Genomic DNA, 23,314 nt, shown 5'->3' with positions numbered 1-23,314 from the left:
CACCTCTATATCGTACACTTGTAAAGCTGGGACAAATGCTTGATGTCCCTTTCTTTGCATATGTTAGATGTCCACTCTTTATGACCCACCGTACCTGCTTTTCCCCTGCTCTATGTATCACTTGTGGTTCAGATGATTTCATATTGACTCCATGAATAGTAATGTTACTGTGTTACCTGATGGGGCTGTTTGCATCATATTATAGAGTGGTGTATGTGCACACAAATTGTCATTTTTTTCTTACAAATCTAAAAGTTATTCAAGAATTCTGCAATTCTCTAGACTTAACAGTAATAGGACACTTTTAAAGTTCTGTTTAAAAAAACCAAAAATTTCCAATGCTACGATACAAAAAGAAACTGTTCTTGTGACAACATGCCCCACAAAAAATAATCGAACAACTACAGTCTATACTCAACAAAAATCAGACCTTGAAATATTCACAGCTTTCAAATAACTACCTTATGTTGTACAACTCATTGTCAGAACCAAACTCTCCTCTCCACTACTCAACAGACATGTGGGACAGCTTTGCCTTAGCAAAAAATACTTAACTTGTCAACACATCTCCACTGTTACTATAATCAATACCTCCCATAACAAAACCATCAGAATCTATGGTTCCTACAGCTGCCCCTCCCAAACTGCAATGTATATGATCGAATGCATCAAATGGCTTCAAGGTAACTATATGAGTAAAACTAAACAGCAATGAGTCTGATTCAGATGATTTGAATGAACTCTCACAGGAAAAATACAAAGGACAGAGAAACACACACCATTAGGAGTACATTTCTCACAGCACATCCACTTCTTTTCTGACCTCACTATCTTTGTGCTCAAAGGAAATCCACTTAACACTTTTATAAGCTGAACTTAGGAACAAAAATGCATAAACTGGACACTAAGAACTAAAGATTTAACACTGACATCGGTTTTATGGAACATTATAACTTACCGGATTCCTGAATTCTCTTCATGAATGGAAGGTAAGAAAAACCCTCTTCCTTTTTTGATAGCCTTGATCTCCCAATAATCAGCTTTTCTTCTGCTGATTTGTTTTTCTGGGAATTTCATTCCTCTTGCAACTGTTTTTTACTCAGCTGTGTTGGCTCTCACTGCTCAGACCTGAGGAAGAATGTCTTGTATTTGAAAGCTTGTCTAACTCTATCTCAAATACACAGTGTGACCTCTAAAAGATGTCACCATAAGAAATCCTTGCCTCTTCCATAACTCCATGATGGTCCAGGATACAATGTCACTCTAACAATTTAAAAGAAACATCACTTAGCTCTTGCAGCCCAATATTGCATTGCTCTTGTGCATGAGAATCATAAAGGGCCTTGTTACAAGATAATTTTGGGCAGGCTCTGGGAACTCTTAACCCCTGGATTGGTCTGCACATTAACACCTTAAAGTAGTCTTAACCACTTGTTACGAGGCTCTACATTAAGCCACTCTAGGGCAGGATTATCTCTGATCTGCACTACCTAGATCCTGTTCCATTAAGGTGCGGCCACTCCCCACAGACCTGCAGCTCAAATTGGAAGTCCTCCAGCACCCCAGGACCTCTCACAGTCCTGTACATAGAGCAGGGATAGAAGCCTGTCCTGGCTCACAAGCCCTCCAGTGGCAGCTCACAGCTATAGCTCCTAGTCCTGCCCCTGCTCACCAGGCCTCTAGCAGCAAGTCCCAGCTGTGCAGGTGGGGGACAGCCAGATGTTTCTAGCCTAAGGGTGTGACTGGTCCAAACTCCAAGCTAGCAGTGACATCAATCAACAGTTGTATGGCTCACAGTGTATGGTGTAACAAGGCCCAAAGTGAAGCTGACCATGAAAAAGTGAAAAGCAGGCTTTCAAAAAATAAACATCATAAATAGCAAATATCAACTTTCACTGGATGTTTTATTTGTACTAATTTGGAGTATTTTTAATAAAGCATCTGGACCTAATACTTAAGAGCTGTATGTGTAGATGAATTTCTGCACTTCCATGGAGTCTTAAATTGGGGTATTGTTTGAGGATTTTTTTATATGAACACATATAGTATTTAATACTTTATCTGTTTTTGTAAGTTATTTTGTTTCTTACTATAAACTGCTCAGAGCCTTTTTTGGAAAACTGGTATATAAATCTAATAAATAAATAAATAAATAAATAAATAAATAAAGTGTAACAGAGTAATGGCTTTTGCATTATAACAGCTTACAGCAGAGGCAACCTTTTCAAGTGATGGGTATGGCCAGAGTGTTGTGCTGTAATTTGTTTCCTTCTGCTGCCTCAGTTGAAACCACCATGTCACAAATCAAACATACACTGAGGTCAGAGGAAGATCTGAGACACTATCTAAAGCCAGCAGAGATCTAGAAGAGTAGAAAACAAGCATCCCTCAGTATACTGGGAAGATAGGGGTAGGAATAGCAGTGGGTGACATTTGTGGTAAGGACCTATTCTTTTCCTGAGAGAGAGAGAGAGAGAGAGAGAGAGAGAGAGAGAGAGATCAGTTATAGGAGAAGGTAGTGGGCATAAGCCTCAAAAAAAATCCTTCTTGTTATTAGAAATGAGGCAATTTAGAGATTTATTCCAGGAAAAATGCATTAACTGCATATCAAACAATGTAATTCTTTCCTCATCCAGATTTTTTTTTCCAAAGGCATGTTTCATAATAAAACAGTATTTTTGGCTTCTAAATGTTTATTTTAGATTGATGTTCAGATTTGTGAACGACTTTAAAAAGGAATGCAGAATAATACACACAAATAAAAGAAGTTAAAAAAAAAATTTATTTTCAGTACTTCACAGTACAATGCATCTTTAACATCATACTGTCACATTGCCATGAGCAGTTTCCAGCCCATAAACAAAAAATCTTAAGAATCTTTCCTTTATCATAAATAAGGATGGCTTACAGTATGCTCCTTACAGTATAAAATAGCAAAGATGATCCTGCGAAGATCACAATTTAAAAAGACAAATGAAGGACAAAATGAGGGTAGGAATGAATTGTTTTAACTGAACATAAAAACAAATATTGAACTACCCTGCTTACAGAAAAGGTACCCACATTGCCTGGTATTTATAGATAGTTTCATATGCATTGATTACAGAGGAATAAAAGAAAAAAGAGCAATCCATCCTGTTAGCTGCAGGCCACCAAACCTTGTATGTGATAATGCTTTCACACCTGGAACGTTTCTGGTCTCATGCTTATTCAGTGTACAAACACACTGTACTTACCAATGGTGAAAAGAAAAAAATTGATAAAAGTTGTGGGGGACATAAATACTTCCTTAGATCCTGCAGCACACTGATATACAACACTATTAATGGACTGTTCCATACCAAGGTTAGGATATAACTGCAAAAAATCTATCCCTATTAAAAAAAAAATAAAAATCAGCCAAGTAAAAGTAATTTTCATTTTTAAGCGCTCACACCATTGGAATGATAGAAAACAAGATACCGTAGCATGCTTTAAAAAACCCTGAGACAGACTCCATCTCCCATATAGACAAAAAATATTAACAATTCAGATGACATAATTAAAGAGAAAAGAAGTCAGATTATTTGGTGATATGTATTTAAGAGAAAGGCCAGCAGATATCAAATGTAAGGCAGCGTGTTGAACATCTCAAGGCAGACAAAAAGAAACAGCCCCACATACTGTGCTGCCTACTGCTTCATCCTTTGATGCATTAGACCATTGTGACTGTCATAGACCATACACCAGATCTGATGAGTTGTGTATTATAACAGAATGATGCTAGGTAACAGCTCAGAACAACTGAAGGATGTCCTGCTCAGTGAAACTGCAAACATCAGTATGTAAGGCCAAGACAGCCTTTGTACTTCTCGTACAAAATATCATGATAAATGTAAAAGTAGATACAATTGGATTGTCTGCTTTAATTTACTACTATTTGTGAGATCCCTCTCTACAGTAGCTCTGGTCTAAAATGTTTCTACTGGCGAGAGCCTTCCTATAGAGCAGCTGCCAGCTTATTTCTTCTTGTCCACCACCATTCAGAGCTGGCCTAGATAATACAGCAGTAAAATTACTGGACTCTGACAAGTTAGCATTAATACTATTGAGCTTTTTCTGACATTGGTGCAGTGCTGCCAAGCTTTAGAAAAAACACCAGTGTGGATAACGCCTAAGGCAATGTCTTTCATCAAACCATGTAGAAGCCTCCCACACTGGTAGAACAGGAATGTGGACAAAACTTCTGGGAAATAGAAAAGCAGGAATGGTACTGTTTTGGGAAGTTAACGAGTTGTAAGGTCTGCAGCATTCCCATTTCATTAAGAAAAATCAAATACATAACAAGTTATATATACCAAAAATGTATAGCAGAAACAAAAGTACTGTCCATAAGCATTTGATAACTGATTGCTTTAAATCATGTTTTTTTTCCACCAGCTTAAATGTATTTTTAAGGAGTATGACAGCATCTCACCATGGTAATACCCCTCTGCAACTTCATATGACTCTGTTCCCAAACTGAGACCAAAGACCTCAGTTTAAAAAAAACAACACATTTAGAGTACTAGAAAGCAGCATCTGCATAAGATACACCTCAGTGCAGTGTATATACAAAACTTAGGCAGACAAAGTTTTGTTGGTAAAGTGGTATCTTTTATTAGACCAACTCAAATAGTGGGAAAAAAATTTCTTTGCAAGCTTTCGGGTAAAAATAATCTTCAAGCAGCTTGACGAAGGGTATTTGTATCTGAAAGCTTGCAAAGAAGAATTTCTCCAACTGAGTTGGTCTAAAGACATAGGCAGACAAGGTTCTTTTGGTAAATTTGATATCTTTTACTAGACTAACAAGGCTACAACCTATACTCCTGAATACAGTACATACACTTTTACTAAACCAAGTTACCCAGGTAAGCAGCTTCCTCAACAGAACTGCTTGCAGAATTTGACTTGCATACAGACCTAATATTAATGTGCCTTGGATTTCTTGGCCACTTGTGTTCCTTTATGATAGTGAGAAATAATCTGAACTAGGATGAAGCAATTAATAAAAAGGAAGAACAAGCCTGCTGACCAGATAAGTAAAAAGGTGTTGTTTCCTTTAAACTCCAGGAAGTAGGCAGGAGTCAGCCACAGTGCCTGTCCAATAAACCACAGAAGGAGAAGCAGTACACCCCGATGCCAAGACATCCCGATAGCAGGCATGACGAGTGGCAGCAGGCACAAGTACCAAAGGAAATACTGGGATGTGCACACTTTGTTAAAACTCACAAAGATGGCGGTATGCAGGAAGAAACAGAAGGCCAAGTCTTTGTAATAGGCCAAGGACACTACTAGAAGCAAGAGCAGCTGTGGCAGGAAAGCGGCGAGACCGAGGGCAAAACTCCATTCGCTCTCTGCAGTCAGGTACAACATGTAGAAATAGGGGGAGAAGTTATGCCGGATATCCCTCCTGGTCAAGTGGTAGAGGTAGGCGTGCTCCAGAAACTCCCAACCGTACAGGGAGTAGCATGCAAGGCCCAAGGCAGCAAAGGTACTGCCAGCCACCGCCCCAAAAAGCAACACATCCGGGCTCAGCAGCCTGAAGAAAAGCTGCCCAAAGTAGCTCGCAAAGCCAAGCTTGGATGCATTCGATGGGACAGTCTCTGTTGGCCCTCTGCCATGGCCCAGGTGCAGGGAGATGGGCAGGGCATAAGTCACCGGGTAGATTTTCATGTGCACGGAAAGGCCATAAAACACAGCTGCTTTTGTGATGTCTCTTCTCTCCAAGTAATACACGGTGGCCAGCACAAGCACGGCGACCAGGGACTCTGCATTACCCCTGCTGGACACAGCTATGGGCAGCGGGTTGAGCAGCCAGAGGGCACAGTAGCTGCAGGCGGCGCCAGGCTCCAGCCCCCGCAGGCGGAGGACACGCTCCACCAGGCAGGCAGCCACCACGTCGCCAGCGATGAAGAGTAGCTTGCCGCAGAGCTCTGAGAGGCAGACGTTGGGGACAAGCAGCCAGGCCAGCAGCGGGGTGTAGCGGTAGGTGGTCCGGCGGTAGGGTGAGTGCCCCGCGGCCACGTGCCGGGCTGCATCTGTGAGCACCTGGTAGTCGAGGTCCGTGTACTTCACCTCCAGGGCCTCGTCCTGGTACTGCCCGTAGACCACCAGCCCCAGGCGCAGCAGCACCGCAACGCCCACCGCCACTGCTCGCCAAGGGCGTGGTGCCATGGCGCTGCCCAAGCTGTGCCTGTGTAGGGAGGGAAGCTGCTAAGCCCCAGGATAAGGGGCAGCTGCCCACCCTGCAGAGCCAGCAGAAGCCCCAACCCCACGCGGGGCCGCCCTGCACCCCTAACACTACCACTGAGGGGGGCAGGGGGCGGCACATGCGCACGCAGGCTGGGAGAGGCGGTGACGTAAGCGCGGCGGCGCGAACGTTCGGAGCCGCTGCCCGGGGAGGGGGCGAAGGAGAGGCCGCTACCTGAGTGGAGCGGCCCCACAGCCGCTTCCGCGATCGGCGCGTCACACGGGGGCGGGGCCTCGCCGCGCGCGCGTTCCGTGTTACTGCGCATGCGCTCGGAACCTCCGCTCCTTGCCTGGTAACGTTCCAGGCACTCGCCTCGGCAGTTGGCGGGAGCTCCCCCTGCGCGGGCGGCTGTCACTTTCGCACGTCATTAAACGTCACACAGCCATGACGTCCATTTAAGACGTAAGTAAAGGCACCAAAAAAAAATAAAGGAAATAAAGGCAAAACACTTCCCCCCCACCCCCCACACACACATGCAGAGTCCGGCTTTCCCTTTGGTGCCATGTATTGGGGCTGTCTGTTTGGGGAGCCTGGGTAGAGCTCTGTCTTGGAGGCCCCTGGCAGGCATTACACGTATGGCTCACTTCCCTGGTGGAGGGTGCCATCCATGTGAAAGGTGGGAGGTGCCAAGCCCTTACTACACCACTTACTGGCCAGTCGCACAATCATGTTTTGAGAGGCCGGAGGGGCAAAGGAAGGAGCAGGTTGTCAAAATGCCTGTCTTACTATAAAAAGAGCCGGCCAGCTCTAAAGCCATTTGAAAATTATTAATATATTTCGTGTTCCCGGTTGAATCCTGCAGACCGGTTTCAAATCCCACAGAGTGAGCAGAATGCTATTGTTCCAAAAACTGTACGGGTTGAGCAGGCCGAACTCAATCATTCGAAACACCGCATATGGTGCAACAGTTGGCGAGCAGCCTCTGTCCCAGCCGCTCCCCCTGGGACTTCAGATACTCCCAAATCCATTGGCAGGGATCCTCCGTGCAGGCCCAAGCCTGGAGGTCTTGGGATTTGGATGCCCCCAGTTGATCTATGCCCATAAGAGGCATGAACTATACAGGATTAGGCTGGCCATTGTCCCGATTATGTGGAAAAAAAAAGGATAGTCTGGTTGTCCTCTGTCCTCTCGATACGAAACAGGACGCCTTTATGTCTTCTATTTTTCTCTAGAAAATAGACATTTTCTCTTTATGTCCTCTATTTTTCTCTTGAGGAGAAACCAGAACGTCCTCTATGATGGCCACCTTATGCGTGGTAGTGCTTGGAAAGGTGTGACAGCCCCAAGCTGGTTTCTATCTCTGGGGTCCAGGGTTCAGGCAGTAGTGAAGCTGGCGGTGAGAGCAGGACAGACTGCTTTGCTCCCTGGTCTCGTACTGCTGGAACTCGTCGCCACTGGAGAGGAGGTGGAGGCAGATACTGCAGCCAGGTTTGCAAAGGGCCTGGATAAATTCATAGTGATCTATACATTAATGGTTGTTGAACAGAACGTTTGGATATGTTTCCTCTAGCATCTCCAACTCAATACATGGTGGATGCCAGGGAAGAGGGAATGGATCATATCCATACAATGCTCTTTCTGTATGGTGTCCACTTCGGGCTATTTGACCATAGGGTTAACAGGGTCTCAACACCTGTGGAGCAAAGGTTAGACTTTTCCTGTTATTAGGGATTATTGGATACATGTCACTTGATTTTGGGGGACAACCAAAGCAAAAACAGGGACAGGAATGAGGTCACCGGTTGAAAATGAGTGCACCAAATGGTGTGTACTTTGGATACTGGGTTAGATGCACAATTGGTGTGACCCGATATGGCACTTCTTGGGTGTGTCCAGACAAGCGCAGATGTGCGGTATGCAGTACTGCAGAACCGTCTGCAGCTTCACACACTGCACATGTAGGCATTTCCCGCAAGGCTACTTTGCAGTGTGCGGGTTTTTTGACCCCAAGAGAATCCAGGGTTAAAAAAAAAAAACATGTCAGAAAAAAGCAGGGTGGCACACACAGTGGCAGTGTATGCCGCACAAAACCAGAGTCTGGCTGGCTGAAGCCACGCTTTGGCTGGTGGACAGGTTTCCTGCTGCAGGAGCACCCTGGCTGCAGCTCCCAGGGCCACCACAGTTGCTGGCTTCAGGTTTCCCTACCTCACCCAGGGTAATCTGCTGCATGCTAGAGCATGTGTGGCACGGGCATTCGCCAGAGCTAAGTAACAGTAACACAAGGTGTGCCACTGCTACTAGTCCCCAGGGAAACAAGCATTTCTGCTCATCTGGATGAGCCCCTTATGTTCTTATGCGGGGGTTGTATTTAGTCATGTTAGTCTGAAGTCAAATAGAAAACAGGAGATTTGCTTCTTCTGGACTAAGCGTAATAGATGAACTGAGCATCAATTCACAAAAGCTTGTGCTAGATGTGTGCATGTATTTTACACACACACACGCGTTTGCGTGTGTATATATGTATGTGTATGTATATCTACTTTGCTTAGTCTAGAAGTTGCAAATCTACCCTACTTTCATCTTTTATTGGACCAACTCTGTGCTGGGAAGAGCTGTTGGATGAGCTTTTGAGCATCTGGTGCCTTCCCTCAGGCCTCAAAGGCTTATGAGGGCAATGGTCCCGATTATGTGGCAAAAACTGATCCCATAACAGTTTAAGTTTTTCTGCATTAATACAGATTTTTCTTCTTAATTTGTGTCTCGGTTGCACATTGACTACCGTGCTTGGGCCTTGGCAGCTTCAGAAGTGTAGATCCCACCCTTTGTGCTGTGTTTGGGATTAGAAGTGGGTGATGTTTTCCTTTTTAACAAATAGTTTGTTCTTTGAAAAGGTGGTGTTGGTTGGCCCCAAACTCATTATGGGTTTATGCTGAGTTCCCAAAATAGTTTCAACTGGGGGGAAAAGGACAAAAAAACCAAACCAAACCTGGGAGAGGAGCAAAGCTAAATTCACAAAACTGTTAGAAGAAGGCTCCCATTTATCTAAAAACTCCATGATTTGGGAGGGAAGGGCGGGGGGACTTACCAGAGTGCAGGGGCCAGGTTCAATTGAATCTTTTTGCAATGAGCGTATTTGAATGTATGTCTCTTGCCTATCAGGAGAGTAGCACTAGGCAGTAGGGTATTCTGTAGGGTATGGTTGTGTGCTTAGATGTCGGGGTGCATGCTCTCAAGCTCCTATTGCTGTTTGACTTTGCATAAATGGATAGTCAGGAATCAGTGTTCTACCTCTCAGGGAGTGTCCTAATCAGGAAGCTAGACAGCCAATTTTTCTTTCTCTGTCTCTGGCTCAATGAATATTTAAATATTTTGTGCAAAGTGGAATAGCTCCAACAGGAAGCAAGAAGAGAACTCCACTTCTTAATACTGTCTAGTTTGGGAGTCCTGGTCCCTGTTCCACTAATTGTACAATTATTTATGATTGCTAATGCTTGGCTTATTTTACTTCAGCCACTGATTCATAAAACAGAAAACTTAAGGGGGTTAATATCTACAAGAAACGGTTATAAAATCAGATAGCCCAGAGGCAATGGATGATTGGGCACCTATTATGCTGGAGGTGGTGTTGGGCTGTCATAGATGTTGTAACATATTTTGCTTCCTACCTGAAGCTTCTATTCATTCATTTATATTTCAATATTTAGACATGCAGGCTTAATTCTCAGTTATATAACATTTCTCTTCAATAATATTCTGTGTGTGTTGCTACGTGATGCAGGTCACGTGACATTTAACATTCCAGACAGACAGTCTAGTTGGAGGCACTAATTAATAGCACACAGATCTTGAAGCATTCCTTCCTAATCCCATATGGATACCTTGCTATGGACTATAGCTTGCTATGTAGGGCATTCAGTGCTGGGAAATGGGAGACATGATTTCAAATCCATTTGGCAGAGGAGAGGACTCCCTCTCCCTTACACTGGTTAAATACCCTAACTACCAGACTACTGGAAAAAAGAGAGACCAACTCCTCCCCTGGTGGTTTTATGTACCTAAACAATCCATTTCCTTTGCTTTTATTATTAGTGCCTGACAAGAAAATGTTTTGTTTGGGACATTTTGTTCAAGGCCAAATGAAATTTCATTCTGGTGAGAAGAGCAAGACAAACAAACAAACAAAATATTCTCAATATTACTTTGAATCTGAACCAGTTTTTTCACACATCCATATTTGTTTTCTCCTGTGTATTCTAAAATCAGTATAATACACCACGAAAAAGTCTTTTAGGTGGATTACCTATCCATCCCATGAGTGTGTTCGCATGTATATTTGGAGGAGGCATTGTGGTGATGTCCGAGATGGGAGTGAAGAGGCACTCTTTAAAAAAGGGCCTTCTCTAATACATATAAATTTCACTTGGACTCCTCTTATTTCTTGTCAGCTGAAGATCAATTTCTAACAGATATGCTATATCTACCAAATGCTACTGCCTCCCACCTCAAATTAAAATGGAAATGATTGGCACGACAGGCTATACAAGTATTTCTTCAGTGTAAAAAACACTGACATCTATTATTTTTAAAGATGGATAAAGAATACTTCCCAGGATATGTCTTTGTATCATATTTATAGTATTCTTTTGTTCAGAGGCTTGTCCAAGGTCACAAAAATCCAACTCTGTCTGTTGCACAAAACTGTTATCAAAAAAAGTAAAACTTGGACACAGCAGACTGGCACAAAATGGTTTAAGTTAACAGCACTGTAATAAAGAGTCTTCAGAACAAACTGCTAAAATGTTGGCATAGCACCCAGCTTAAAAATTATAGCAATGGGAGGAAAGCCTTATATTAGCTGTAGTGTGTTTTAATTGGTTATTTTGAATGGGATGAGTTTCCTAATACTTATTACACACTGATTATTCAAGAATCACTGAAAGGAATGGCAAGCTGCTGAACCTCAAAGAATAGACTTTATCATCAGATCTGTTACTCCTATCTTCATTTTGGATCTAACAGGATATTATCCTGATCCTGAAAGGTATCCTGGCCAGATTGGCTAGAGAGAGAAATGGAGGATGACATAATTTCCGCTGGCTTTGGCTACATTCTGAACGACATCTTGGGTTCCTTCTGTCATCCCCTCCCTCACATGTCATTTTCATTCTATACCTTATTTTTCCTTTTCTAATCTTTCCTCTTATCTTCTAATAAGAATTTGCTTAGCTGGCCAAGGCAACATTTGTAACATCATAGTTTCATAGTTTCATGGTTGGTAGGGTCGGAAGGGACCTGAGCAGATCATCAAGTCCGACCCCCTGCCATGGCAGGAAAAAGTACTGGGGTCAAACAACCCCAGCAAGGTGTTCATCTAACCTCTTCTTAAATACCCCCAGGGTAAGAGCCAGCACCACTTCGCTGGGGATCTTTAAGAGGAGGTTAGACGAACACCTTGCTGGGGTCGTTTGACCCCAGTACTTTTGGGGTGAGCTGTGATCAGAAAAATAGGCCAACAGTAACGCTTTATCGAATCTGACATGGGGAAAGGTTTGCCAGGGCTTGGAGCATCTGATTGGACCATTTGCTGGGCCTCTGTATCTCTAGCAGGAAGGCTGAAAGGGCAAGTCAGCACCAGAGATAGAAGCTGTGTTCTCATTGTTGCTCTTTTCCTCTCCCTTTGTTTGTGTTTGTTGTCCTTTGTCTTAAAAAGGGCTGTCCAATTTCAAAGTGGCCAGGGCCCAAATGCCCCATGGGCTGCTCTAGCAGGCTGCACGCCCTATGTGCACCTATGCAGCTGACCACTCTTCCCACCACATGCAGATGAGTACTCCCCACCCTGCTGCACTGCACTAGCTTGAGAGGGCACTTCCTCCTCCTCTCTCCACTGCAGTACGTACATTAGGCAGGCTCTCCCCTGCACAGAGCAACACTGCCTCACCTTCAGTTCCCTATGGGCTCTCCCTGTGGCACGGCAGTATGGCAGGCACTCCAGGTTGTTGGTGGGGGCATGTAGCAGAAGCCAGGGGAGGGAGCCCCAACAGGAGCCCTCTGCCAAAATACAATTAATACTTCCTTAAATAGCTTCCAAAAGACTGTCAAGCTTACTTTTCCCCTGCAAAGCACTGTATAACTACAGGGGACAAATGTAAGTGTCAAACTGAAAGCCTTAATACTTCAAGTTTTAAGTGCCTTAACCTTTTTCTTTTCTCTGACTTTAACAAAAGGTTAAAAGATTTTAATGATGATTGTTATAATGGGAGTCAATGGGCAATAACAGAATATTAAACTCTGTTTCAGACTTAACTATTTAAGGTAAAAAGGAGCTATTTTGATATTTTATTGCTGGTTGGATGTGAGACACCTCCTTATCTACTCAAGGCTTTCCTTTGTCCATTTGTCTTTTACAGCCCATTTCGTTTAGGGTGCTGCCTCTAAGGATACCATCTTTTTACCATCTTACCACTACCATCTTTTTCCTTTTTCTGTTCATGGATCTTCTGTGTTACCTTGTTAATGGAACACGTTTCATGATTTCAGTTCCTTTGAGAAATATATCTTACTGCCAATCAGAGGAAGACTTCAGAGCAGTTTATAGAAGTTCAAAGTGCAGTTAATTTTTTCTTTTGGTTTAATTCTGCAGTCCATGCTTAGGAAAATCTTCCATTAACTTCAAAGGGACTAAGGACTGTACAGCTTCCTCAGCGAGGATTTATCTGGACCTTGAAAAGAGAAAGGCTAGAAAGCTTAATTCAGAAGGGGTGTGAGGTAAATAAAGCAGGAAATCTGCCTTAGCTGCAAGAGTGATTGAATGACATTTTCTGAGTGGAAGAAGCAATTGATTTTACTTATCAATAATTTAACATCTTGAAAGAAAGCTAGAAGCTCTTCATAGAATTAAGGCTTTCCTTGCAAATGGTTTGCTTCAGGAACAGAACCTGCTTGCTTAACCTGATTTGTCATGAAGTACAAGGATTAGGGCAGGGAGGAGGACAAGCTTATTAAAGCCATAAATCTCTTTTTTTCCTGTAAAATATTGTTTTTATTTATACAAGCTACCAAGAGCTACTTCTAGGAAATATCAGGAGATAAAAACTAATAGAACCAATGAGACTGAAGTTGGTTGAGACTGTTGCATATGGGGAGAGAAGTATAACATAAAGAAAAAGGTGGCCTCAGCCACAGATGGGCATAACAACTGGAATGAATAGAATGATCTCAATATTCAACAGGGATTTTCTGTTACCCCTCAGGCCTTTTGTTTACAGTTTTTTAAATCTGTATCTCTCATATAAGGCCTTAAAAACTGAAGTGCTCTATATTTTGTGTATGCATCAAAGATTCTGTTGTATTTTAACCAGAGGAACTCTTTGCCTGGTCTTAATCAAATTTTCCTCTTCATCCCATGTAGGTTGCTGCATTTCAGTAGTGGAGAGTATATATTATGAAGACAAAAAAAACTATTGTTTCAAACTCCATCTACACCAGGGGTGGGCAAAATGTTGGATCCGGCCAGTGGCCACACTCCATTTCCCAGCAGTCCCTGCCTGCAGGTCTGGGGCCAGTTTCCATGAAGACCCCAGCAGCAGCTGTACTGTGATAGCTCCAGGCCAGGGTTTCCATGGAGATCAGCCCCAGCAGCGCTGGCATGCGGCAGGGCACAGAACTGCCTGGCTGGGATTTTGCAGTGCTGACAGCATGGTGTGGAGCTGGGGCAGAGCCACAATCTGCAGCTTGCATGCCCCTGCCTCGGATATGCAGACTGCAGATCATGGCTCTGCCCTGTCTGTGGACCACGTTGTCACTACAAACCGGGCTCTGGAGCAGCTGTGTACCCTGCTGCGTACCCTGCCAGCAGGCTGGTACTGGTGGGAGCTTGGGGGGGCTATAGCTACCCCAAAATTCCCCATAGTCCCCTGTAGCCCCCCTTCTAGCAGCGCTGCTGCTGCTGCTGCTGCCTGCCTCACACAGGAGGCAGCAGCTGAGCCTGCCCCACTCTTGCCCATAGCACAGACCGTCTCAGTTACCCCTCACCTCTCCAACCAGGAAGAGGCTGGCAGCACTGCTGCCTGCAAATGCTGCTGGGGCTGGTCTCCACAGAAACCCCTGCCTTGCACTATCACACAACAGCTGCTGTTGGGGTCTCCATAGAAACAAGCCCCAGCCATGTGGGCAAGGGCTCTTGGGAAATGGAGTCCACTGCTGGATGGATCTGGCCCATGGGCTGCACTTTGCTCACCCCAATCTACACTATTATTGGCAACACGTAGGGGGTGAATGTGGGTGCACATCTACCCCCTGAGATTGGTGGTGCACCCCCTGTGATTGGTCACTGCCGACACTGCCAGTGGCGTCTGTGGGTGGTCGCTGCTCACCAGCATGGCACGGCACCCTGCCATGGCTGCCTGCAGGAACTCCCCACTTGCCACCAGAACGCTGCCGGCTGCCACCTCTGCCATTGCTGCTGCTGCCTGTGGGTGGTTGCCATGCCCCCCCCAGCCTCTAGAGGCATGTGTCGTTTGTGTACACTATTGTCATTCATTAGCACTTATAATGCAGTACCACTACAGGGCAAGAAGGCTCAGCTGTTAATTTTCAAGGCATTGTACATATAGAAAAGAAAATTTATAATAGTGTAACAAGCATTAAAGTGCATGTACCTCGAAGAAGAGTGCTCCACACCAGACACAGCATGGCTTGCAGAAGCAGAGGTTTGTCTCTTCTAAAGTACCATAGGGAGTAGTGAATTTTGTCTCTCTGAGAATAACAGACTAGGGGCAAATGAAAACCAGCCTCAGCAGAGGCATCATGGAAGAGGGAAGCCTCAGTAAGAGACTTGCAAACAACAGTGATCTGTCAGTGAACCTGGAGAGGTTTTTCCTGCCTCTGGGGGAAAGGGGGAGAGAAGGATATGCACTGGAAGATGGCAGAGGGAGCCATGCAGTGGCACATCCATCCCTTGGGCCAAGCGGAGCTCATGAGGGGACCTCCAGGGGACCAGGGGGTGCTCAGCCCTGAAGAACCAAGCCAGGGCCTCAGGATGCAACAGGCTGATCCCCACAGGCACATTATCCCCAAGGAACCTGCAAGCCTTGTGTGAATAAGAGGGAAGGCGAGACCAGAGGGAGTTATTCCTGGGTCACCTTTGGCTGCTTGTGAGAGGTCTGGTTGATTTGAAGGGAAAGGGGTACTGAGCATCATGCAGGGAAGCTTGTGATGTAGTAATCTCTAAGAGGGGTGAGCGGAGGGCTATAGAAAGACGAAGAGGGGTTGGAAAGCACGGTGGTCTTTGTGTTGCTTTGTTTTGTGCTTGCCTTTGAGTTAAGGTTGTACCAGGGGTGGGACAGCACTGTCTGAGAGTATGAGAAGCCAGAGTCGGCTACCAGATGAGCCAGGGGCCACAGCGTCCTCTACCAGCTGCTGCCTGAAAACCCAGCTGAAGACTGGGTTGTGTGTGCTGAGCCCAGCAGACCCTGAGCTGCCTGCCCCTCTGCTGACCAGTGGATAGGCTGCAAAGGCTTTTTATTGTCACCCTGAGTGTCATGGTGTTAAGTCAGAGTATCCGTGTATTTGAAGTGCTGTTAGCAATGTGAAGTATAGTATGTGAATGTTGGGTGGTTTATTGTTGATTGTTAACTGGTATTATTAGGTTAGTTATGCATTTTTCTTTTGGTGCCATATATATATATATGACACCAAAAGAAAAATGCATAACTAACCTAATATATATATATATATAGGATTATAGTTTGTATATATCAGTTTGTATCATGTCTTGCACTGGAGGAAAGGAACTTGGGGTATTCTGCTGCTCAGCTGCTACTATTTCTTCAGTGGACTGGGAGAAATACCAAGGCCATTGGCACCCCAGGGATCTGAAATTGGCAGTAGGCCACCCCTAGCATGGTGGACCAGGGTTACAGTAGAAAAAACAACACATAAAGGAGGCTTGACACAAACCATGGAGTGCAATATGCACAGAGTAACAGGGAAAGAAAAGACTAGTTTCTAGTCAATCAGGACCAGCAATCACACTTTGCCACCTGCTTAATTATTACTAGGTTGTAGTTAGACACATGCATTGCATAAGAGGTGTGTTTTGAAAAGGGGCTAGCAGACAAGGAATTGAAGCTGCAGTAGCTGACAGAACAAAAGTGGGAACAGACAGCTTTAAAAGGTAGTGGATCTGAAAGATGTATCAGGGCTAAATACTGACTATAACAGAGAAGGAAGGAGCTTGTGTTTTATGTGGTAGAGAGGGAGTCAGTGAAAGAGAGGATCAGGGCTACAAGCCAGAAATATGATTCTGGCAGCATTGGGGAACTCCAGGAAGGTGATTACAGTAAGTGGGTGGCAAGACGATGGGGGCTCAGGAAAGAGCCTTGGTTACCTAGGCAGACAGAAAGGACTAAATGTTTGCCATATGATGTAGAAAAAAGCAATAGGAGGCCTAACATACAAAGCACAATCACTTAAGAGCAAGGAAGTAAACAGTGAAGAAGGAGAAGCAAACACATTATTCATAGCAAGTATTAAAGAAATGAAGTGTTCATCATAACTCAAGTTTAATTCTTACCTATGAAGTGTAATTTATTATGTGTTATTTTTGCTGTCATGATTTTGGAACTGAAGTATTTTCTTGTGAGTGATACTGTTAAATGGGAAAAGTTTAACTTAATATAATAATCAAATTACAGTAGATTTTGGTAAATCATTTATAATTGCAACTAATGTTGTATATGTAGTTGTAGGTGACATTTATGGTAACATAATGTGGACTTACATTTGAGGATGTTAGAAGTCATTCATTTATACATATATTAGTCATTTTTTTCTTTAAGAGCATTTTGTGTTTTGTTTACTCTGATATTTTGGGGTTTGGGGGTCAGAGTTAAGGTTATGTAATGAAGGGATAACATCCATTAGCTACTAGAATGAATAATATATACTTTGCAATATTAATTGATAAAGTGCTTGATATCTTCCTAGACAAAGAGAGTTAATATAAATATACGGCTATCTTCATTATCTAGATTTTTCTGTTAATGTGTTTGAGTAATAAGGTTGGATACATTTATATGTATTCACACATCATGGCAAAAACAGGTGTCTATTTAGAGGATTTGATCCAACTTTTCATAGGAAATAGTTTTAATAATTTTTTTTAATATGCTTTATTTAAATGGACTTTCCTGAACTCTACAAACAGTACTTAGTATTATAAATAGTTATATTTGAGTCTACTAGCTTGCTTCAGAAGTGAATCTTTTGATATGTTTTAAAGCTATGGCTGTAGGAAACATAACTGGTTGGGGGGCTATTGGACATGGAAAAATAACGTTATAATTGTAGGTGATATAAAAATTAATTTAAAAGTTCTGAACCCCTTTTAATGCAATTTTTTTCACACACACGTGTCACAAATGAAGCTACCTTTTAAGGCCTTGACTTCAATTTTAAAAAGATGACATTTTGTTAACTCAGGTTAGCTAACTGAAGTTCACTAACTTGTGAGGTAAAAATCTTAGTAGAGACAAAGCAGCTTGTAGTTCTCAAAATATAAACCAGGGAAGGTAAATGTGATGGGCTAGCTGGTAGTGATTTAGCCCAGGGGTTTTGAAAGGGTAAAAGATGATTGGAGGGCTTGGAATTCCTTTTCCTCACTGTGGCAGGGCACTGTTTGTGCCTGCCACTTTAAGGGCCTGGAGCTGGCAGCTGCCAGGTGCCTGTTGAGGGCAGCCATTTTGAATCTGGGGCTGCCCATATAAACAGGGCAGTTCTGCTGCTGGAGGTCAGGCAACAATGTTGTCTGGTTGGAGGGCTGTTTGTATCATCTGGAGGTAAGGGAGGAGCTGTAGGGGATGATCAGGAGGCTCCTGGTCCTGGGTATGACCTAAAATTGCACCCTGCAGGAGTGGGTGGCCTGGTGGGGCTCCCAGTGGCTCAGGAGCCCCCAGGAAATGCCAGGCCAGTTACCACCCTGGGGAAAGGTGAGTAGGGATGCTTAAACCCCAGCCCTCACCTTTGGGTGGGTAGAAGTAACATCTGTGGTAGCACCATGACCTGCTGTCCCAAGGGGGGGAGTGAGAGTCCCTTGTGAGACCCTGGGGTACCAGTTGTGGTGTGAGGTACCCCAGCTCCCTCATGTCCAGGAAGGGGGACCCAGAGAGAGTGTGGGCTAGTGAGGCCAGAGGTAGAATGTCCCCTCGACTGTCCCATACTGGGGCCAGGACTGAGAAGGTCAAAAGGGCCAGGTGCCTGCTGCGAGGGGCACCCAGAGTTGTGGGCCTGGGACCCTGCTTGGCCTTGGAGGTGAGGCCAGGGCCTGTGTATGGCTGAAGGTCCTGAGCAGGGAACCACACCCGAGAGGGGAGCCAGCTATGAGGAGCTCGGCAGCCTGGATGAAGGCGGCGTAGGCTGCCTGAGCGGAGGGATCAAAGGAGGGTCCCGCCAAGAAGATTCTGGAGTCCAGTGTGTGGCTGGGGTGCTTGTTAACATCTGGATGCCATCTGTGAGGCTTGGGCTGCGGTGTAGGGATGGTACAGAGCTGCGGGCACCCCCCTAATATTGGGGTGTGAAGAAAAATGGGCAGCTTCCCACCTTATTTACCAAATTATTAATTTCCAACAAGGAGTGGTGGGCGAGACAAGCGGGTGGCATGCCCAGAGGCAGGTGGGGGGCCAGTGACAGCTAGCCTGAGTGCAACCCACTTTGCCATACTTGCCAATCAGGCCCCAGAGACTCACCCTCCATGTCCCCTGGTTGGCCCCTTGGGTCACCTGGAGGGGGATAAAAGGGACAGCGCAGCTGACTCGGGGGTGGGGGGAGACCAGCGAGGGACAACAAAGAAGGAGTTTCAAAGAGCTGGGCCAGCGGAGCTGGAGCAGTTGCCCCAGGAGAACCTGAAGGAGTGGGACCCTAAGCAGCATAGCATGCGGCCTGCAGGAGAGGTTCCCCATTTCCAGCACAGATCTGAGCAGTGACCTGAGAGGTTCCCAGCTCTATTTCCAGCTCCTCCAATAAGAGGCCAGGAAGCTTGACATGAAGCAGGGGCTCCTGGAAAGTCAAGACCCCTTGCAGTTTAGAGCAGCAGTAGCACTGGTGGCTGGGTGGTAGAGTTTTTGCCTACCATGTGGGAGATCTGAGTTTAAGTCTCAGCTGGGATGACTTGGAGTGAGTGAAGTGACGAGGAGAAATTCTTGTTGCAGTGGAAAGGGGTCATTGTGTTTTCCCTCTTTTCCCCCCTCTCCAGGTACCTAACCCCTATATTCCTTGTTACTTAATGTTTTGTATATTGTCCACCAATATTGTTTGTTCTGCTGTTTGTGTCAACTGGATGAATGTCTATGGTTGTAAATGTGTAACCTTTATTGAATCCTGCCCCCCTGGGGTGTTGTAGTGTCCCCTGTATCCCCTGGTTTATACTTATGTTCCCATTACTGTTCTCTCATTAAAAGGTATATGGTTAAGTCCCCATTGGTGACCTGGCTCTGATTGATAGGGGAAGGAGGGTCTCTGTACCTGCCATAGTGCTTGTGCACTTGTACCCCCTCTCCAGTTGAAGGGATCAGATCATCTTGTACCACCTGGGTTACATAAAGTTTGTCTTCATTGATAAAAAAAAATGTGCCCTTTAGGATTTTACAACTGGATAGCCACCCTGTATTTATTTTCCTCATCTTAAAAATACACAATATTTTGTGGTCTTCTATTTTTATTGAAAAGTAACCAGGTTGGCTCAAACCAAGTATGGGATGCAGAACTGCCATTGCTTACTGACATCATGTTTACACTAAGCTACCATATATCATGCTATCTTCCTGTGACATCTATCTCGTATATGTATCAGATGGCTATACAAAAGGCATGTAAGATATGCCCTTCATTCTTTGTCCTCCTCTGGACACCTAACACTGGGGATTGGAGCAGGTTCAGATGTCGCCGCCTGCTGTTTGAACACAAGTTTGGGGGAACCCACATGTGCAGAGATGAGAGGCATGGCAATTTTTTTTTTAGATTTTTGAGTACATCTACACTGGGGTGCATGAGATTTAGTTGTGTTTAAACATTATCAGTCATAAACATTTTGTCCTAAACAAAGTACAGCAGCAATGTTTATTACATTGTGAGGCAGTTAAATTCACAGGTTTCCTAAAATGGCATATCTTCTGTTTATTCTGAATTCACAGCTAATTATGTCCCTGTTCTGGTATCACACTCCAGAGAGTAATCAAGAATCGGCTATTGAACACAAGCTAGATGGTTCATCACTATGATTCTTACCAGTGAGTCCTAATCCCTTAGGTATTATTGTAGTAGTTGTAAATGAAGATGCAACATGAAGTTGTAAAAAAGAAGTTCTAAAATAAAGTTGAATGCTTCTCATCTTTCCTCTTTAAGCATGTACAAGGATGATGGAAAGAATCAAGAAAATCTTGTTCAGGTAGACAGAATGAACTGAATGGATATTGTCTGTATTCATATTTACTGAAAATGAATGTGTTGCCAGCTCACAAATAGTTATGTCTGCCAGCTTGTGGTATCGCAAAATAATGTTGTTTGGCATTAAATATGCTATCATCCTTTACTACAAGATGACAGAATATCTGATATAGGTGCTTGGAGAATTAATGTGGATAGTCCTGTTTACTCTGCTTAATAGTGTCATTACATTAGATCTTCTACCATATTTTCTTGAATAGGTTCTTCCAGGACCTTCCCCCCCCCAAAAAAAATACAACAGCTGCTGGAAATTGGGGTATGAGTTTTAAGCAAAGGAATATGATAACTGCAGTTTCTGCTGAGAAAGTAACACTAGTGTGCTAGACAGGGGGATCCCTAACTGCAGGATGTAGTTCTCTCAGCACAGGCTCACATAACAAAAGCGGACTGCCTACCCGGCTCAGCTCAAGAGAACAGGGGTCAGACATTTTTTGGCTCAGCCAGCAGTACCCATCCTATCCTGCACATAAGGGGTTAACAGAGCAGTTGGAATGTTTTTTGATCTACCCTCCAACTGCATCTGCCTCTGTGTTCTCCCTACGAAAATACTGTATTTCTTAGTATTTTAAAAGGAAAGATCTTTTCTCTACCCCCTCCCCCTTCATTCTGCTTCTCAGAAACGAGGTGCATGTCCCATTTGCAAGTGTGTTGCATGTGAGAAAATAAGGGACTTCTTCAGAGGACCAATGAAGGAGCACACCGCCAAATGGAAAACGGAAGTGACTGGAAATGGAGTAGTGGCTATTGCCCTTCTAAAGGTATTTTCAGTTATTTTTTTTCCCCCATAATTAGAACATAGGCAAGGTCAGGATGCAGGGCCTTGCTTCAGACACGGGCTATGATTTCAATACCACCTTCATCCCTTTTTTTTTTTCTTTTTCTTTTTTTCAAGATGGCCGCCGACAGGTGAAACCCTTCTGAGCTCCTGCAGCTCGAGTGCCTTTTGTGCGTTCCCTGCACTCCGTGCCCCCCTTTTCCTGTCCCCACCCCCCCAAAAACCTTGCCTCTACCCACCCTGTCCCTGGGGACCCCCTTCCCCCCCGCTCTTTGAGCGTTTTTCCCCTGGGCTCTGGCAGCCTCAGTTGCCTCTGCCCCTCCCCCACCCCTGCCTGATTTCTCCTTGTGATTCCCGCTGCCTTCTTCCCCCAGGGCCCCTTACCTTGGTCCCTGCCATCTCCCCCTGCCTTGGAGCTTGCCCTGAGCCCCTGCAGGGTTGCTCTGCCCCCCCCCCGGCTGATTTTTGGGGCGTTTTGAGCCCCCTCCCAGTCCCTGTCGTCAGCCTGAGGCTTCCCCCCCCCCTCCCGGGAGAGAGTTAACCCTCTCCTGCCGGGATGCCAGCCAGCAGCAAAGGCACTTGGCATGGGGATATCTCTGCAGACCTTCCCCTCAGCCATGGCATGCGGGTGCATGCCCCCTCCACGTCACGGTGGAGGACTGCGCCAGAGCTCTGGTGGACCTGCTGGGACGCCGGAGCATCCGGTATGCCTCCCGGGTCAATTTGGTGCCCATTATCTATCTGAGCTCTCCCAATCTGGTGAGGGAGGTGTGTGCGGTGGGGCTGGAAGTCTCAGGGGTCCACCACTTGGTCACGCCCCTGGAGACCCTGGCAGTGCGGGTGGTGGCCTCCAACGTGCCCCCGCACCTGTCAGACTGGGACCTCACCAACACGGTCGAGCGCTACGGTGTCCTCACCAGCCCGTGGCGCAGGCTGACAATAGGGAGCAGGACCCCCAAGCTGAGACAGATCCTGTCCTTTCAGAGGCAGGCATTCATGCTCCTCAAGGGGGACACTCGGAAACTGCCTCCGTCCTTGACTTTTGCCTCTCAAGGGAGGTCCTACGTGGTGTATTTCTCCCTGGATGGGAATTCCTGCTGCCGCTGCGGCGGCAGCTCCCACCAAACTGCCCAGTGCCCGTTTGGGCAGTCAGCCGAGGCACCGGCTGCCGCGCCTGCCCAGGAGGATGGTGCATCCACCTCGTGTGCGGGACCCTCATCAAAGGGTGGGGTTGGGAGACCTGCCAAGCCCCCCTCCACCCCTGCTCCATCGGAGGGGCTCGACCCCTCTGGCAGTGGCATGCCACCGGGGGGGGCCTGGGACATCCTCCCAGGTTTTTCCCGCCCCTGTTATAGTGGATGCCCTTTCCGGTGGAGGGGCTGGGGAGTCCTCCCAGTCCCTTCCTGTCCCAGTTCTCCCCGGGGTGGCTAGAGTCTCGGGCGCTGGGGCCCCGTCAGGTGGAGCACCCGAGACCCCCCTCCACCCCTGCCCCAACCGAGGTGGTGGACCTGGAGGTGGCGACACCCAAGCAGCCTGGCCCGCCCCCTACGGGGGAGGTGCCAGCTACTCCCCAAAAAGCAAAGAACAAGAAGAAGAATAAAGGAGTGTCTAAAGGAGCTCCTGCCCCTTCGGGGCCTGTCTCGGACAGCACCGGGGAAAAGGCAGCCAGGGAACCTGAGCCCGCTCTGCCTGCCCCCCTGGAAACCCTGCCACCTCTGGCCATGACTGAGGGTGTCCCGGAGAGGTCTGGCAACCCCTTGCCCCCATCCCAGCCAGTGGGGCCTGTGAGCGGCAAGGCAGGGGGAGAGTACCTGCCTTCTGAGCAGCAG

General features: G+C 45.7%; 1 protein-coding gene and 1 long non-coding RNA gene across 2 annotated transcripts in view; one reads left to right on the top strand and one right to left on the bottom strand.

Moving 5' to 3' along the window:
• Positions 1-2,764: 2,764 nt before the first annotated feature.
• On the bottom strand, positions 2,765-6,493 carry PIGM (phosphatidylinositol glycan anchor biosynthesis class M). The gene has a single exon (XM_019500661.2). The coding sequence runs from the start codon at positions 6,193-6,195 to the stop codon at positions 4,948-4,950; it is 1,248 nt and encodes a 415-aa protein (XP_019356206.1). The 5' UTR covers positions 6,196-6,493; the 3' UTR covers positions 2,765-4,947.
• Positions 6,494-6,503: 10 nt separating this feature from the next.
• The window catches only part of LOC132244504 (uncharacterized), a 38,202-nt gene continuing 21,391 nt past the window's right edge, over positions 6,504-23,314 (top strand). Inside the window, exons 1-3 of the long non-coding RNA XR_009456019.1 lie at positions 6,504-6,673; positions 20,398-20,493; positions 21,328-21,468. This is a non-coding gene — a long non-coding RNA (uncharacterized LOC132244504). The remainder of the gene's footprint in view (positions 6,674-20,397; positions 20,494-21,327; positions 21,469-23,314) is intronic.

This window comes from Alligator mississippiensis, chromosome 1 (assembly GCF_030867095.1).
Source record: "Alligator mississippiensis isolate rAllMis1 chromosome 1, rAllMis1, whole genome shotgun sequence".
In the NCBI taxonomy this organism is placed as follows: domain Eukaryota; kingdom Metazoa; phylum Chordata; order Crocodylia; family Alligatoridae; genus Alligator; species Alligator mississippiensis.
Note: the sequence above shows the minus strand (reverse complement) of the source record. Positions and strands in the feature narration are given on the sequence as shown.

What these genes read in the sequence shown, in the direction of transcription:
- PIGM (XM_019500661.2), bottom strand. Translation starts at nt 6,195, where the DNA reads ATGGCACCACGCCCTTGGCGAGCAGTGGCGGTGGGCGTTGCGGTGCTG.